The sequence below is a fragment of the Pseudophryne corroboree genome, chromosome 3 (genome assembly GCF_028390025.1).
Source record: "Pseudophryne corroboree isolate aPseCor3 chromosome 3, aPseCor3.hap2, whole genome shotgun sequence".
Taxonomy (NCBI): Eukaryota; Metazoa; Chordata; class Amphibia; order Anura; family Myobatrachidae; genus Pseudophryne; species Pseudophryne corroboree.
The window spans coordinates 717,506,374-717,525,019 of record NC_086446.1 but is presented as its reverse complement, the minus strand read 5'-3'; the positions used below and the strand labels follow the sequence as shown (position 1 = coordinate 717,525,019).

At 45.2% G+C, this 18,646-nt stretch overlaps 1 protein-coding gene across 4 annotated transcripts in view; it reads left to right on the top strand.

The window, feature by feature from the left end:
* INPP5A (inositol polyphosphate-5-phosphatase A) overlaps window positions 1-18,646 on the top strand; it is a 911,370-nt gene that overhangs the window by 530,859 nt on the left and 361,865 nt on the right. For all 4 annotated transcript variants that reach the window (XM_063962166.1, XM_063962167.1, XM_063962168.1 and 1 more), the window contains exons 5-6: window positions 3,760-3,823; window positions 14,988-15,091. In XM_063962166.1, the coding sequence (XP_063818236.1) occupies window positions 3,760-3,823; window positions 14,988-15,091 (168 nt within the window). The remainder of the gene's footprint in view (window positions 1-3,759; window positions 3,824-14,987; window positions 15,092-18,646) is intronic.

Below are 18,646 nucleotides of genomic sequence, written 5' to 3'. Positions count from 1 at the left end.
ATGTGTCATATATCCAGTGATTTCTACATAAATATGGTGCTATCGTCTTATCTCTGAAGAAATCACCAAAAACATGGTGCCATACGTCATTTGGGTGAATAATTGGAGTGGTTGCAGGGTGGGAGGTGTAGACCCCGCCTAACCCGGAGGCCCATATGCGCTGTACACCCTGCAGCCATTGTAGACGCGGCACAAAGGTCGGGCAGACGTTTAATTCACGATCCCAGGGACAGAGGATTGTATCATGATGAAATGTATTTTCAGGGCAAATAGTTCAGTTTTGTAGTAAGTGGCACAGCACCGCTGTACAGTATGGTAGCCATCCTTTTCAGTATTTTAGGGGTTTATATATGATAAATATGTTTACGCTGAAACTTTGCTGTTAAGGCGACTTATTCTCCATTAATGCTGTACATTGCACACAAATAATATGCTTTTCTATATCATGTAAGAACACGCATTCTATATGTGGCCTCCTACACTGCAGAGCAGAAAAGCTTTTACAGATACACACGGGTATATTCAATTGCGGTCGAATTGCCGAAAATGTCGAAAAATGGGTCATTTTCGACACAAAAAACCTGTCGAATTCGATTCGACAATTCAATACAGTACTTTTCGACAAAAAACCTGCCGTTTCATTTTCGACTTTTTGCAATTCGACATTTTTTCAGTTCGACGTGTCTGCAATGTTAAAATGCGGCTTTTCGACAAAAGTATATTCAATTGAAGAATGTCGATTCAACACAGTGCTTTTCGACAGTCATTTCGTCAATTTCATTCCGCCTCATTTTTCTGTCGTGATCTAATACATTTTTTTTTTAAACATGATTTTTTTTTGTGTTTTTTTGATTGCTAATAGCATATCTATTTATATTAGAAGGGATTATCTACTTGGTTTGTCTATTTAGGAGCCACAAGTACAGTATTATTTAATATATTTTTTAAAATAATATTTTATTTTTTTTACTAACTACAATAATATGGAGAGATCAGAGCATGTTTTTCAGTTGGAAGGGGTGTGAAAGTGTTAAGATTCCTGAAAAAAAATGTGTGCGGTCCCCCCCTCCTAAACATAACCAGCCTCGGGCTCCTTGAGCCAGTCCTGGTTGTAAAAATACGGGGGAAAAATTGACAGAGGTTCCCCCATATTTTAACAAGCAGCACCGGGCTCTGCGCCTGGTCCAAAAAATACGGGGGACAAAAGACATAGGGGTCCCCCGTATTTTTTCCACCTTGCCATTATAGACGCGGCACAAAGGTCGGGCAGACGTTTAATTCACGATCCCAGGGACAGAGGATTGTATCATGATGAAATGTATTTTCAGGGCAAATAGTTCAGTTTTGTAGTAAGTGGCACAGCACCGCTGTACAGTATGGTAGCCATCCTTTTCAGTATTTTAGGGGTTTATATATGATAAATATGTTTACGCTGAAACTTTGCTGTTAAGGCGACTTATTCTCCATTAATGGTGTACATTGCACACAAATAATATGCTTCTCTATATCATGTAAGAACACGCATTCTATATGTGGCCTCCTCATAACCTCGCGGTCTACCGCTGACCGCAAAGATCCCACCATTGGATATAATGGAGCGCCTATGTGCTACATTGTATCTCGAGTGTGCCGCCTGACTGACAGTTCAGGCGCGCACAGCCAATCAGGAGAGTGCCATGACGTGGCGCTCCCTGATTGGCTGAAGGGACCCTCTTTGACAGCAGTCACGGGGGGTCCCACCAGTCGGGGAAAGGGGTCCCATGTGTAAACATGGTACTCCTTTCAGTGCGTGGATCGTGTTTTTCGTTTTTTTATTTTGCCAAGTACGTGGATTACAAACGGAAGAGGACCGATCTACACTGGATTGTTGTGAGTATAATTTTATTTACAGGTACCCCGTGGATTCTACATGGAGAAGGGGACCGATTCTTCGTGTCAACATAGGTAAGTATGTATGTATGTTGGTGTACATGTATGTAATAAAGTTGTACTGTCACGGTGTGTGTGTATTGTTTTTATTTGGGTATTTGTTTTGTAGTAGAACTACAGGTACCAGCGGGCCCGTTTCCCCCCCGCATGCTGGTACTTGTGGTTCTCCAAGTACCAGCTTGCGGGGGAGGCTTGCTGGGACTTGTAGTTCTGCTACAAAAAACAATATTCTTTTTTTTTACACAAAAGGCTATCAGCCCCCCATCTGCTGCCCTTGGATGGGGGGGACAGCCTCGGGCTTCACCCCTGGCCCTTGGGTGGCTGGAGGGGGGGGACCCCTTGATTTAAGGGGTCCGCACTCCTCCAGGGTACGCCGGCCAGGGGTGACTAGTTGGGGATTTAATGCCACGGCCGCAGGGACCGGTATAAAAGTGTCCCCCGGCTGTGGTATTATCTCTCTGGCTAGTGGAGCCCGGTGCTGGTGTTAAAAATAAGGGGGGACCCCTACGTCTTCCCCCCCCCGTATTTTTTGCACCAGGACCAGGCGCAGAGCCCGGTGCTGGTTGTTAAAATCTGGGGGAACCCCAGTCATTTTTCCCCCTGTATTTTTACAACCAGGACCGGCTCAAAGAGCCCGAGGCTGGTTATGCTTAGGAGGGGGGACCCCACGCATTTTTTTTCAGGATTTATTGAACACTTTTGTGAGGTCCATTAAGTCGAATCCAGGCCGCCCACTATTCGTCAATTGGTCCGTTTTTCGACAGCGGGACTGTCGAATCCGTTATTTATTGAATATGTCGAATTCAGGTCCCGGCGGGAGGGTTTCGCTCTGTCGAATCCAAAATTGAATATACCCCACAAAGTGCTTTCCTAGAGCATAGGTTCTCAAACTCTGTCCTCATGACCCCACACAGGGCATGTTTTGCAGGTAACCCAGCGGGTGTACTTACTACTCACTGACACGTGTTAAACTGTCCACAGGTGGAACTAATTATTTCACTTGTGATTTTGTGAGGAGATCTGGAAAACATGCACTGTGTGGGGTCCTGAGGACCGAGTTTGAGAACCTGTGTTCTAGAGGAAACAAAAATCCACAGCATCCCATAGTTAGAACTATGCAGAACATTACTATCTACAGACCTAATGCTCCACCGATTATTTATATAGCCTTAGGATAGCTATCCACAGGTATAACAACATACTATGCCATAGATAAAGCAATACACCGGTATAAGAACATATCATCCCATCGATATAACTATATACAGTATATCAGCCATTCCAGGAAAATTAGTAAAAATGTCCCATACATGACACTGTAGAAAAAAAACAAAATCCATAGGTTGACAAGTTAATTATACAGTAGCTCTTTCTCATAGGGTTTCAGGGAAAAAAAATCACAGGCTCTTAATGCCAAGTGTGAGGTGAATTATTGTAGACGTTTCCTTTACAAAACAGTGGTGGACTTCGCCTGCCCCGTGCGTGACAACTAAATTTTTTGATATTACATCCATTTTATTTTTTTTACTTTTTCATGTTAACTTTTACCAAAAATTGATGTTTAACCTTGTAAAAATGTTCCGTACGTGACAGTGGTATGGCCCATATTATACTACATCCTTTCTGCCTTCAGACATCTTGAAATGTGACTAGACTGTAGGGTAGATGTATGATCTCCCGTTATGGAGGAAAAGCTTTATTGTGCACGGATACCACTTCTCCCCATATCCGGGCTGCAGCGACGCTTAATGGTCTTATTAATGAACATATAAGGACATGTTATCAATCTGTGCTTTCCTAATCACTATGGTATTGTTTTTGTTTCTTCAGGCACTGGGAAGCTTTTACTTTCTTCATGAGTCTTTAAAGAATGTGTATCAGTATGATTTTAGAGGTAAGTGACATTGTGCAGCTGCATAAACTGCATTCAGCTGTATTCATCGTGGATTCACTAGTGATAAGCTGGACATTATGTATTTTCATGTGACATCTGTGCAGGGTCATCACAGCAACGTGTCCAAGGAAAGTAATGGGTCTATTCATGAAACAGTGAAAAGGTTGGAGAAGTGAGCCTGTGGAGAAGTTGCGCATGGCAACCAATCAGCTGCTCCGTATAATTGTATAGTATGCAAATTATAAATGTTACTTCAATGCTGATTGGTTGCCATGCGCAACTTCTCCACTGGCTCACTTCTCCACTCTTTTCACTGCTTCATGAATACACACCTAAATCTATACAAAGGTGGAGAGTGATGAAGACTAATTGACATCATGCTGGCAGTTTGTGACCGTTGATCTGAACGCTGACCCCTCCCACCAGTATCAGTGATGTCACTACCAGGGTGTTTCCCAGTATAACACACACAGTCTCCAGACACTTCTGTTATTTCCTATACTTTTTACATACAAAAACATGACACTATAGAAGAAAGGAAAAAGGTGCAAAGGCCACATATATGGGTAGATATATGAAGCAGTGGAAGTAGAGGAGAAAGCGAACGCACTGTAGTGGCTAAAAAGTGACGACGTCCCAATTACAGTAGTAAAATATTACAGATAATGGTAGTTCTAAGGGAAACAGAGTTGTGTCCATATACGCTATTGCTGCAGTTGCGCCAAATATCATGTGCGACTCTGCGCCAAGCGTCTTTCTCGCTCCAGTGTTCATTGTAATTGCAATGCGACAAAAGCGCTACTGTATATGAGACTGCAAAGATTAATTTGATATGCGACATGTGCCACGGATCTGCAAGTGTGGCATGTCAAATCCGTGCAGTCTCAAGAAGCGTTTTGTAGCATTGTGATTGAGACAAGGATTCAAGAAAAATATTTTACACAGTTTGGCGTGGCTCAGTCATGGCATATTGAGACTGCTGGGAAAGAGAGAAATGGAGTAATACGAAAAAGAAAGGGGGTAGTGCTGAAAAGGGGGAGGAGAGAAAAAAAAACAGGCAGTGTTGGGGACTACATCTCGTATTACCTAGGAATAATATACCTACTTCCCCTTTTTGAGTTTATAAAAAGAAAACCAAATAATATTATTTATCATATTCTGCAAATACTATACAAGGCAAAGAGAATGTAAATGAAAGTACAGTAGGAAATTAATATCCTTACCCAAAAAAATTTTCGGGTGTGAACCCTTAATTCTCATTTTGCAAACCCTCTATCAATGAAACCCTAAACCTGTTTTCTCTAACGTCCTAGTGGATGCTGGGGACTCCGAAAGGACCATGGGGAATAGCGGCTCCGCAGGAGACTGGGCACAAAGTAAAAGCTTTAGGACTAGCTGGTGTGCACTGGCTCCTCCCCCTATGACCCTCCCCCAGTTAAGAGTTTGTGCCCGAACGAGAAGGGTGCAATCTAGGTTGCTCTCCTGAGCTGCTTAGAGTAAAAGTTTAAATAGGTTTTTTTATTTTCAGTGAGACCTGCTGGCAACAGGCTCACTGCATCGAGGGACTAAGGGGAGAAGAAGCGAAATCACCTGCGTGCAGAGTGGATTGGGCTTCTTAGGCTACTGGACATTAGCTCCAGAGGGACGATCACAGGCCCAGCCATGGATGGGTCCCAGAGCCGCGCCGCCGTCCCCCTTACAGAGCCAGAAGACGGAAGAGGTCCGGAAAATCGGCGGCAGAAGACGTCCTGTCTTCAATAAGGTAGCGCACAGCGCCGCAGCTGTGCGCCATTGCTCTCAGCACACTTCACACTCCGGTCACTGAGGGTGCAGGGCGCTGGGGGGGGGGCGCCCTGGGATGCAATGAAAATACCTTAAATGGCTAAAAATACATCACATATAGCTCCTGGGCTATATGGATGTATTTAACCCCTGCCAGTTTTCCACAAAAAAGCGGGAGAAAGGCCGCCGAAAAAGGGGCGGAGCCTATCTCCTCAGCACACAAGCGCCATTTTTTTCTCACAGCTCCGTTGGAGGAAGGCTCCCTGACTCTCCCCTGCAGTCCTGCACAACAGAAACAGGGTAAAACAAGAGAGGGGGGGCACTAAATTGGCATATTAATATATACAGCAGCTATATTAGGGAAAAACACTTATATAAGGTTATCCCTGTATATATATAGCGCTCTGGTGTGTGCTGGCAAACTCTCCCTCTGTCTCCCCAAAGGGCTAGTGGGGTCCTGTCCTCTATCAGAGCATTCCCTGTGTGTGTGCTGTGTGTCGGTACGCTGTGTCGACATGTATGAGGAGGAAAATGGTGTGGTTGCGGAGCAATTGCCTGTGTTAGTGATGTCACCCCCTAGGGAGTCGACACCTGACTGGATGGTCTTATGGAAAGAATTACGTGATAGTGTCGGCACTTTACAAAAGACTGTTGACGACATGAGACAGCCGGCAAATCAGTTAATACCTGTACAGGCGTCTCAAACACCGTCAAGGGCTATAAAACGCCCGTTACCTCAGGTCGATACAGACACTGACACGGACACTGACTCCAGTGTCGACGGTGAGGAAACAAACGTATTTTCCAGTAGGGCCACACGTTACATGATCACGGCAATGAAGGAGGTTTTGAACATTTCTGATACTACAAGAACCACAAAAAAGGGTATTATGTGGGGTGTGAAAAAACTACCCGTAGTTTTTCCTGAATCAGATGAATTAAATGAGGTGTGTGATGAAGCGTGGGTTTCCCCCGATAAAAAAACTGCTAATTTCTAAAAAATTATTGGCATTATACCCTTTCCCGCCAGAGGTTAGGGCGCGTTGGGAAACACCCCCTAGCGTAGATAAGGCGCTCACACGCTTATCAAAACAAGTGGCGTTACCGTCCCCTGATACGGCCGCCCTCAAGGAACCAGCTGATAGGAAGCTGGAAAATATCCTTAAAAGTATATACACACATACTGGTATTATACTGCGACCAGCAATCGCCTCAGCCTGGATGTGCAGTGCTGGGGTGGCTTGGTCGGATTCCCTGACTGAAAATATTGATACCCTGGACAGGGACAATATATTATTGACTATAGAGCATTTAAAGGATGCATTTCTATATATGCGAGATGCACAGAGGGATATTTGCACTCTGGCATCAAGAGTAAGTGCGATGTCCATTTCTGCCAGAAGAGGATTATGGACGCGACAGTGGTCAGGGGATGCGGATTCCAAACGACATATGGAAGTATTGCCGTATAAAGGGGAGGAGTTATTTGGGGTCGGTCTATCGGACCTGGTGGCCACGGCAACGGCTGGAAAATCCACCTTTTTACCCCAAGTCACCTCGCAGCAGAAAAAGATACCGTCTTTTCAGGCTCAGTCCTTTCGTCCCCATAATGGCAAGCGGGCAAAAGGCCACTCATATCTGCCCCGGGGCAGAGGAAGGGGAAAAAGACTGCAGCAAACAGCCTCTTCCCACGAACAGAAGCCCTCCCCCGCTTCTGCCAAGTCCTCAGCATGACGCTGGGGCCTTACAAGCGGACTCAGGCACGGTGGGGGCCCGTCTCAAGAATTTCAGCGCGCAGTGGGCACACTCGCAAGTGGACCCCTGGATCCTGCAGGTAGTATTTCATGGGTACAAATTGGAATTCGAGACGTCTCCCCCTCGCCGGTTCCTGAAGTCTGCTTTACCAACGTCTCCCCCCGACAGGGAGGCGGTATTGGAAGCCATTCACAAGCTGTATTCCCAGCAGGTGATAATCAAGGTACCCCTCCTACAACAGGGAAAGGGGTATTATTCCACGCTGTTTGTGGTACCGAAGCCGGTCGGCTCGGTGAGACCCATTTTAAATATGAAATCCTTGAACACTTACATAAAAAGGTTCAAGTTCAAGATGGAGTCACTCAGAGCAGTGATAGCGAACCTGGAAGAAGGGGACTATATGGTGTCTCTGGACATCAAGGATGCTTACCTCCATGTCCCAATTTGCCCTTCTCACCAAGGGTACCTCAGGTTTGTGGTACAGAACTGTCACTATCAGTTTCAGACGCTGCCGTTTGGATTGTCCACGGCACCCCGGGTCTTTACCAAGGTAATGGCCGAAATGATGATTCTTCTTCGAAGAAAAGGCGTCTTAATTATCCCTTACTTGGACGATCTCCTGATAAGGGCAAGGTCCAGAGAACAGTTAGAGGTCGGAGTAGCACTATCTCAAGTAGTACTACGACAGCACGGATGGATTCTAAATATTCCAAAATCGCAGCTGATTCCGACGACACGTCTGCTGTTCTTAGGGATGATTCTGGACACAGTACAGAAAAAGGTGTTTCTCCCGGAGGAGAAAGCCAAGGAGTTATCCGACCTAGTCAGGAACCTCCTAAGACCAGGCCAAGTGTCAGTACATCAATGCACAAGGGTCCTGGGAAAGATGGTGGCTTCTTACGAAGCGATTCCATTCGGCAGATTCCACGCAAGAACTTTTCAGTGGGATCTGCTGGACAAATGGTCCGGATCGCATCTTCAAATGCATCAGCGGATAACCCTGTCTCCAAGGACAAGGGTGTCTCTCCTGTGGTGGTTACACAGTGCTCATCTCCTAGAGGGCCGCAGATTCGGCATTCAGGATTGGGTCCTGGTGACCACGGATGCCAGCCTGAGAGGCTGGGGAGCAGTCACACAGGGAAGAAATTTCCAGGGCTTGTGGTCAAGCATGGAAACGTCACTTCACATAAATATCCTGGAACTAAGGGCCATTTACAATGCCCTAAGTCAGGCAAGACCTCTGCTTCAGGGTCAGCCGGTGTTGATCCAGTCGGACAACATCACGGCAGTCGCCCACGTAAACAGACAGGGCGGCACAAGAAGCAGGAGGGCAATGATGGAAGTGACAAGGATTCTTCGCTGGGCGGAGAATCATGTGATAGCACTGTCAGCAGTGTTCATTCCGGGAGTGGACAACTGGGAAGCAGACTTCCTCAGCAGACACGATCTTCACCCGGGGGAGTGGGGACTTCACCCAGAAGTCTTCCACATGATTGTGAACCGTTGGGAAAAACCAAAGGTGGACATGATGGCGTCCCGCCTCAACAAAAAACTGGACAGATATTGCGCCAGGTCAAGGGACCCTCAGGCAATAGCTGTGGACGCTCTGGTAACACCGTGGGTGTACCAGTCAGTGTATGTGTTCCCTCCTCTTCCTCTCATACCAAAAGTACTGAGAATCATAAGAAGGAGAGGAGTAAAGACTATACTCGTGGCTCCGGATTGGCCAAGAAGGACTTGGTACCCGGAAATTCAAGAGATGCTCACGGAAGACCCGTGGCCTCTACCTCTAAGAAAGGACCTGCTCCAGCAGGGACCATGTCTGTTCCAAGACTTACCGCGGCTGCGTTTGACGGCATGGCGGTTGAACGCCGGATCCTGAAGGAAAAAGGCATTCCGGATGAAGTCATCCCTACCCTGATCAAAGCCAGGAAGGATGTAACCATACAACATTATCACCGTATTTGGCGTAAATATGTTGCGTGGTGCGAGGCCAGGAAGGCCCCTACAGAGGAATTTCAACTGGGTCGGTTCCTGCATTTCCTGCAAACAGGACTGTCTATGGGCCTCAAATTAGGGTCCATTAAGGTTCAAATTTCGGCCCTGTCAATATTCTTCCAAAAAGAACTGCCATCTGTTCCTGAAGTTCAGACGTTTGTCAAGGGAGTACTGCATATACAGCCTCCTTTTGTGCCTCCAGTGGCACCTTGGGATCTCAATGTAGTTTTGGGATTCCTAAAATCACATTGGTTTGAACCACTCACCACTGTGGACTTAAAATATCTCACATGGAAAGTGGTAATGCTGTTAGCCCTGGCTTCAGCCAGGCGTGTCTCAGAATTGGCGGCTTTATCCTATAAAAGCCCTTACCTAATTTTTCATACGGACAGGGCAGAATTGAGGACTCGTCCTCAATTTCTTCCTAAGGTGGTTTCAGCATTTCACTTAAACCAGCCTATTGTGGTGCCTGCGGCTACTAGGGACTTGGAGGATTCCAAGTTGCTGGACGTAGTCAGGGCCCTGAAAATATATGTTTCCAGGACGGCTGGAGTCAGAAAATCTGATTCGCTGTTTATCCTGTATGCACCCAGCAAGCTGGGTGCTCCTGCTTCTAAGCAGACGATTGCTCGTTGGATTTGTAGTACAATTCAGCTTGCACATTCTGTGGCAGGCCTGCCACAGCCAAAATCTGTAAAAGCCCATTCCACACGGAAAGTGGGCTCTTCTTGGGCGGCTGCCCGAGGGGTCTCGGCTTTACAACTTTGCCGAGCAGCTACTTGGTCAGGGGCAAACACGTTTGCTAAATTCTACAAATTTGATACCCTGGCTGAGGAGGACCTGGAGTTCTCTCATTCGGTGCTGCAGAGTCATCCGCACTCTCCCGCCCGTTTGGGAGCTTTGGTATAATCCCCATGGTCCTTTCGGAGTCCCCAGCATCCACTAGGACGTTAGAGAAAATAAGAATTTACTTACCGATAATTCTATTTCTCATAGTCCGTAGTGGATGCTGGGCGCCCATCCCAAGTGCGGATTGTCTGCATTACTTGTACATAGTTATTGTTACAAAAATCGGGTTATTGTTGTTGTGAGCCATCTTTTCAGAGGCTCCTTCTGTTATCATGCTGTTAACTGGGTTCAGATCACAAGTTGTACGGTGTGATTGGTGTGGCTGGTATGAGTCTTACCCGGGATTCAAAATCCTTCCTTATTGTGTACGCTCGTCCGGGCACAGTATCCTAACTGAGGCTTGGAGGAGGGTCATAGGGGGAGGAGCCAGTGCACACCAGCTAGTCCTAAAGCTTTTACTTTGTGCCCAGTCTCCTGCGGAGCCGCTATTCCCCATGGTCCTTTCGGAGTCCCCAGCATCCACTACGGACTATGAGAAATAGAATTATCGGTAAGTAAATTCTTATTTATAAATATTATACTAACTGATATGCCAGGTTTCAACTTGGCAAAGGTTTGCTGGGCGGAACATTTTACCCCCTTTCACCCCCTTCGGAGTTGAATTTCGAAATAAAACCCTGCTTAGGGGGTGGTTGCAAATAACGGTCACAGTTTCCAGACCACTCAACAGACCACATGATCCAGGTCACCCACCAGGTGCACAGGGAGAGTTCACCAACTGTCTCATTTTCCAGAGCACAGTGGCGATGCATTGTAAATGGCAGGCGGACGTTTTGCCACTTAACTCCGAAACAAAGGAACCAATTACAACGCCAATATTTTTCTGCATATCTACGGACTTGGTATATGCTGTGCCCTGTTTAGATAACGGCATCATAGAAATATGTCACTCATAAAAGTCATCCTTCTGCTATTAATATCTAGATTTATATTTTTACAGTGACTGTATTTATGAAAGTAACCCCATCATAGAGTTTTGACCGCACTTGTTGCATAGTGCTCTGCGATAACTTTACCGGTATCCGTTTGTCATTAGGTCGACCACTATTGGTCGACATTGACATGGTCGACATGAATTTTTCACATTTTTCTTTATTTTGGGGAACTTTCCCATACTTTACGATCCACGTGGACTACGATTGGGAACGGTAACCTGTGCCGAGTGCAGCGGTAGCAGAGCGAGGCACCTTGCCCGAAGCATGGCAAGCCATGCGAGGGGACGCGGTGCACTAATTGGGGTTCCCTGTCACTTTACGCAGAAAACGACACCAAAAAAGTAACAAAAAACTCATGTCGACCTTTTCATGTGTCGACCTTTTGCCAATGTCGACCAATAGTGGTTGGCCTAATGACTGTCGACCACAACATGGTCGACCATTCATACCGGAACCAACTTTACCCCCACCATATCCCTTCATAAAAGATAAAGCACTTCATTCACAGTGTAGTGGAAAGATAGTTTACTTCTCTGGTTGACATTTCCTCAAGATTATATATGAAGACCAAAAAAAATAAAATTGGTTATCTTCCAGATTCGTCACCTTCCTTATTTATGGCTCGCTCGTTTCTCCAGCACACCCCATTGTAAATGGTCATCCCAGACCACATTAATCGGCCCTTTACATCACATTAATTTGAAACGTCATAAAGTGGCCATAACCATGAAATGAACTAATTGGCTCGATTTATGCCGCTTTATTAATGTCTTTTTTTTTTTTTTTTCTTCTTAGCTGTAAAACGCCAAATTACCTCTGTTCTTATAATTGAGGGTACAGGGTCTCATCGCTGTGAGATATTTGAGTGGCATTTCTGTAGAGATAGCAATTGAAAGTTTTACACTCATCAATCTTGTTTTTCCCCTTCTCCTTTTTTTTTTTTTTTTTTTTTTCAATCTGTGCCAGAAGCCTCCATCATCTATAATGCTGAACGAAATCAAATGAGATAACAGTATTAAAAAACCATTAACATTTTATTGTATTTCTGGGCAACAACTAGAACAATGCAGGACTATTAATGGGGAGAATCTGACCACTGTGTCCACTCGCCCACCTTTCTATCGTTTAATGGGCTCTGAGCATAAAACGTTTTATGTTCTTAATCAAGGAGACAGTGAGTGAGATTGATATAGGTAGGTCATAACTTTGCATGTGCCATAAAACAAATTAAAATTAGAATATACTTTCTTTAATTAAAATTTGGATCCTACCAGTGTATCTTCCCCTGCTGAGCAGCAAGAACTTTTGCTCAATCTTTTTGATTTCTTTATAAAGGCGTTTGGCTTCCAATATACCCACTTGTTTTCCTCCTAAACTAACTTCAGGTGATATTTACTAAAGTCTTAAAATGTATTTGGTGCCTGTACACAGTGGGCTTCTCTCAACGGCCGTTCCCTGATCCCCCTCAACATGCAGCCCTTTAGCTGCTGTGGGACTACACATCCCAGCATGCTCTGCCACAGACAATGGCCATAGTGTCTGCTAATATAGTACACAATTGTCTTAACCTACAGTGCAGCGTTACCCGAGTGGCAGCTTCCTCCCCGTTTTGTAGGTTCCCCAAGGCCTTCCATAGACCAAATCATTCTTGCTCTACTGATGGCGATTTCAAATAGTTTGCAGTATTGTTTGTGCCCCTCACCTTTTATAATTTCTTTAGTCACTGTTAGAACTAATTGGATGCAAATGCATAGACAAAGCAGTGAATGCAGTTGTATGATAACATCTGGCTGTATGTGCCGTCAATGTCACACTGCGCAAATAGTCCCCTGTCAAATGGGTGTATCTTTCAGATGTCTGTTTGCTTGCGGTCGGAACATCAGTGGAAGTTTCGGTCTCTGGGTTCCCAGCAACACTCCATATTTTATCTTAATACAGTGAGCTTCATTCTACCACATGGAGGAAAGGGTACTTACTGTAATAATATAACTGAAAGTATAGTGATGCTTACCATTTAAGCACTTGGGGGCAGATGTACTAAGCCTGGAGAAGTGATAAAGCAGTGATAAGTGCAAGGTGATAACGCACCAGCCAATCAGCTCCTAACTGTAAATTTACATATTGGAGCTGATTGGCTGGTGCGTTATCACCTGGCACTTATCACTGGTTTATCACTTCTCCAGGCTTAATACATCTGCCCCTCAGTTTCTTTATTTCTGCTATGTTATTGCATCCCTTTAGGGGACGTTTGTGTCGCTTCCTGCTTAGGTTGTAGGGAACTGTTACCTGATATGATTCATAATTGTTGTTGCAGTTTTATGTTTACCTGGGTTTAGCAGACATTGGGCCCGGAGGTGCGGATTCCTGGCCGAACACGGACGTTTTTTTAAAGCGGCGATCATTTACAACATGGTTTTACCTTGTACTTGATTGCTATTTTAAAAAACGTCCGAGTCCGGCCAGGATCCCCCACCTCCGGCCAGCTCGGATTTCAATACGTCTGGTCCATGATGTAGGTGTCCTTCCCGTAGGCTGAGACATACGTTTCAGTATATTATACTGCTGCTGTGCTTACCTATAAATGGAGGGTGAGCTGTAAGTTATCGTGTTGAATACTTATTCAGTAACATAATTGCACAGTGTGTCTGGGCCAGTGGCCCTGCAGCGCTGGAACTACTACCTACATTTATGACCTGTATGAGATCCCACCAGGGCAGGGGCCTGTAGATTTTGGTGAAGTTGCATTTGTTAGTAATTGATTGAAGAGGTAATTACTAAACACCAGAGTGGCAGGCAGTGATGGAACTACCACATCCATAAGAGGTGCTGCAATTATTGGCCCCGGAGGGGACGGAGTCCAGGTGTTACCAGTGCGTCGCCTCTTCTGAGCACGGGCCTGGGCCAGCACATGCTCAGTGAAGCCGTAATTAGTCTTTCAGCATCTACTAGTTAATATGCATGCAGAGAAGGGCAGATCAAGGGCCTCAGGAGGGTAGACCAGCTCTGCCATTCCCCTTTCCTCCAAATCCTGCTATGGCCCCTGATGAAGGGTGTGTGTCCGGTTAGCACCAAGCGATGCTTTTCACTTTTGTGGTTAATATCTAACTGCAAAGTGCAACATAATATGCTGGTGCCTTCTAAGTAAATGTTAATAATAGAATAATGTCAATATCTGAGCAGTTAAGATTTTGATATTTAGTTGTCCTTTACGCCGTGTGTAGGGAAGCCAATCCCGGGCCATTTTTTCAATCCTGGGTATCGGGATTGAAAAATGGCGGGATTGGCTTTTAACTATGTCACCGCCCCCTCGCCCCACCCCGCACACATAACTGACCGTTTACCGCGAGCGGGTGGGTGGGGAACTACACATTCTCTCTCCCCAGCGGCGGCTGACGGCGCAGCGTGATCTCATGCTGCGCCGGGGGAGCCGGAGGGAGGAAGCCGGGCAGCGTCTGAGCGTCCTGTGGACGCTCCACGCTGATCCCTCAATCCCCGGGATTGGAGCTTCCAATCCCGGGATTGAATGCCGGCCATTTTTGGCCCTAAATCCCGGGATCCCGCCGATTCCGATCCCGGGATTGGCCACCATAGCCGCGTGTTTGCTATTATATCATGGTTATAGGTTTAATGAATTTGTAGAATTATTTTGTGGTCCTTTCCCTCCGGTGCCTCCCCTCTAATGGTTATCTGCATCTTGTTGAATATTCCAGCAATAATAATGTGGATTGAAACACCATTTCAGATTATAATTTGTCTCTTTATTTTATTTTTATTTATTTTTTTAGCAAAAAAGTACCGAAAAGTCACTGGCAAAGAGATCTACTCAGACACATTAGAGAGCACCCCTATGCTGGAGAAAGAGAAATTCCCGCAAGAGTTTTTCCCCGAGGTATGTTTGATGTATTGCAGTTTAGAGCTTTATGTGACCAATAGAATCTAGTCCATGCATTAAAATCTATTATTTATTAGTATTGTTGCTAATTTTATTTTCTTTGCTACATATTTGTAAGTATTTGGAGACCATTAGTACGTAAAGGAGGATCTGTCCGTGAAGTATGGTAAGCTGGGGGTACAGTAAGCTGTGGTATATACAGATGTGTCCTCATACATGCAGCCTCAATACGCCATGCAGCACGTGATGCCGCCAGATTCCATGCACCTTTTGCTAATGTCGGCATCTTTTTTTGCCGAAAATGTGTCTTAGTCGCAACGCTATGTGGCTGTTACACATGCAGAGACTGTGCTGATTAATGTGATATATGACACTTGTATATTGTGTGTGACTGAGTCTGTATTCGGAGCAGAACTTGTATTGGAAAAATGCTGCGGCTGCTACATTCTTTCACTACTCGGACACACACAGATAGACCAGTATCAGATATCAGCAAAAACATCACCCGACGCTAGTATATTCTCACACGACCTGCCGCATCACTAGGGGCTGTTTGGTGTGACCGCTGCAAAGATGTATGAGGACACATCTGTACAATGCTATGTTGTGTGCAGTGATCTGATTGCAAACAATCAGATCACCGCACACAATAAAGCTGGTGTTTTCAGAAATGTGCAACATAAATGTGCTGGTGTTTTCAGAAATTTGGCTACGACGTAGGTCATCATAACGCAGGTTGACCTCAATTAACCTTGCGGTTAGCCGCAGACAGCAATTTTCCCATCATTGACTATAATGGAGGACCGCGATCCTCCATTATAGCCTATGCGCTCTGCCTGATTGACAGGCCAGGAGAGCACTATGACGTGGCGCTCCCTGATTGGCTGCCCGGGTCCTTTAGGTTCTTTTTTTTTTTTACGTATTGTTATTTTTAACCCTGTGGATGCCTACTTGGACAGAAGAGGACCGATCTACACAGGATTCTAAGTGAGTATATTGGGGATTTGTTTTAGAGATAACCTAATGGATTCTACTTGGACAAGGGGACCGAAGTGCTGCGTGGGACACTAGGTAAGTATGTGTAAGTGTGTGTTAATAAACTTTTACTTTCAAGGTGTGTATGTATTGTCTTTTTTTGGGGTATATCTTTAGTTGTGGAACTACAGGTACCAGCGGGCCCGTTAATTCCCTGCATGCTGGTACTTGTGGTTCTCCAAGTACCAGCATGCAGGGAAGGCTTACTAGGACTTGTAGCTCCACAGCAAAACACAAACCTCATTCTAACTCTTCCATGGCTATCAGCCCTCCGTCCACAGCCCAGGGGGGGGGGGGGGGGTGACAGACAACCTCAGGCTTCATCCCCTGGCTCTTGGGTGCCTGGAGTGACGGGGAGGTTTTTATTTTAGGGGTCCCCACTCCCCCAGCTGCGGCATTATCTCCCTGGCTAGTGGAGCATGTTGCTGGTTTAAAAAATACGGGGGACCCCTACTTCTTTTGTCCCCTGTATTTTTGGAACCAGGACCGGTCCAAGAGTCCGGTGATGGTTGTTTAAACACGGGGAACCCCCAATCAATTTTTTCCCTGTATTTTTGCAACCAGGACCGGCTCAAAGAGCCTGGGACTGGATAATAACAACAACAACAACTGGTTATGCTTTTGGCAGACCCCTGTGCGCTATTTTTTTATTTTAACACCACCTTTACTTTTGCAGACAGAAGCATGCACGGGTCTCATTGATCTGTGCATGCTTCTCCAAAAATTGCCAGTCTAAAGCTGGTCTTTTATTCTGGCGATTTTTGGTAAGGTTTTGTGTGCAAGTGAAAAAATTGCATCCTATTACATTTGCAATTTTCATTGTTTTCAATGGGAAAACATCTGGATGCGATTTTTCACTTGCAATTTTTGGTATATGTTTAAAACTTAAATTTTTTAACAATCGCAAGCTATTACATTTGCGATTTTCGGAAAAACGTGCGAATTTGCGGTAAAAATTGCACGTTTTCAGAAAATCGCACCCTATTACATATAGCCTCGAAACCGTTTTCACAGCCAGACATGACTTTCCCTGCCACCGTCTATTGACCCAAGGCAATACATTCATATAATTAAAAGCATGTAATTCTACAAGTATACTTCCTAATACACACTATGCTCTGTTAACACTGTGTCCTAGCATGCCGAGTTGTACCCCTTTTACATTGCAAAATTACCCGGGTTATTGGCAGGTCATGTTGGGACGCCCCTCAGTGTAAAAGGGTCTCGGAGGAAAAACCTTAGTCAGCTGACCTGGCAAACCAATCTGGGTAGCGAGCAGGGTTTAACACGGGAACACAAATAACACGGGGCTGGGTAAACGGGTAACCTGGGTCGTCCAACGTTTACAGCATGGGGAGATCCAGATTCCCGGCACTTGGAGAGGAAGTCATCTCTAAACGCTGGCACAGTCTGAATGGCGCCAACCTGGGAATAGCCCAGGTTGACGCCGTGGTGTTAAAGTGTCTGACCTGGTTTGAAACACACCCGGGACTTTGGTGTAAAAGGGGTATTAATAAAGTCCTGTTTATAACAAGGTTAGCATGGTCCGGCAATATTCGTTTTTTCGCACGTGGCCTATGGATTCAGTAGAGGAAACATAACCAATCATATTTAGTTTTAGATATAATGTAACCACTTCATAGGTCAATAAAAAAGCAAACAATAAAAATGACTTTTGAGCCAGTCAACCTTTTTTTATCTGTCGACCTTTTCCAGTGTCAACCTCAATGCATGTCGACCATATGCGGCCGTCCTAGACACCGTCTATACATTGGAACCCGTTTGTCTTGTTCAATGATAACAAAGCTGAGCTGATCATCAACAAAAAGATATAAATGACAAACCTATGCCACGTATATAATCTATATACTGGGGACAAGGCGGGGATAGAAATGGGCAGTGCTTTTGAACCCCCAGAACTGACAAAGGGTCATTTTGTCCTGGGTGGGAAATATAGGGGGGCAGTGTAGATGCTACTATGGGGGGAGTAAATATCTACTAATTGTGAACCGAAGTGAGTACAAAAACAAATCCCAAACTTTTTCCATAGGTCAACCTTCCTCTGACACCTCGCAGAGACATAACGTTCCCATAATTACAGTACATTCATATAAAAATGACTTTTTAGAGTATTGATAAGCCTCACTCTGGTAGATACATTACTACTGTATGTTCTCTAATAGGAATTACTGTGTGCAGTGCATGTTTTGGAGCATAACTTGCCAATTACATTTAGGAAATCCTGAAATAAATAACATTTATTTAGTAACCTTTATATAGCACACATTTTCCAGTGTTTTCTCTGACGTCCTAGTGGATGCTGGGACTCCGTAAGGACCATGGGGAATAGCGGCTCCGCAGGAGACAGGGCACAAGAATAAAAGCTTTAGGATCAGGTGGTGTGCACTGGCTCCTCCCCCTATGACCCTCCTCCAAGCCTCAGTTAGATTTTTGTGCCCGAACGAGAAGGGTGCAGGCTAGGTGGCTCTCCTGAGCTGCTTAGAATAAAAGTGTTTT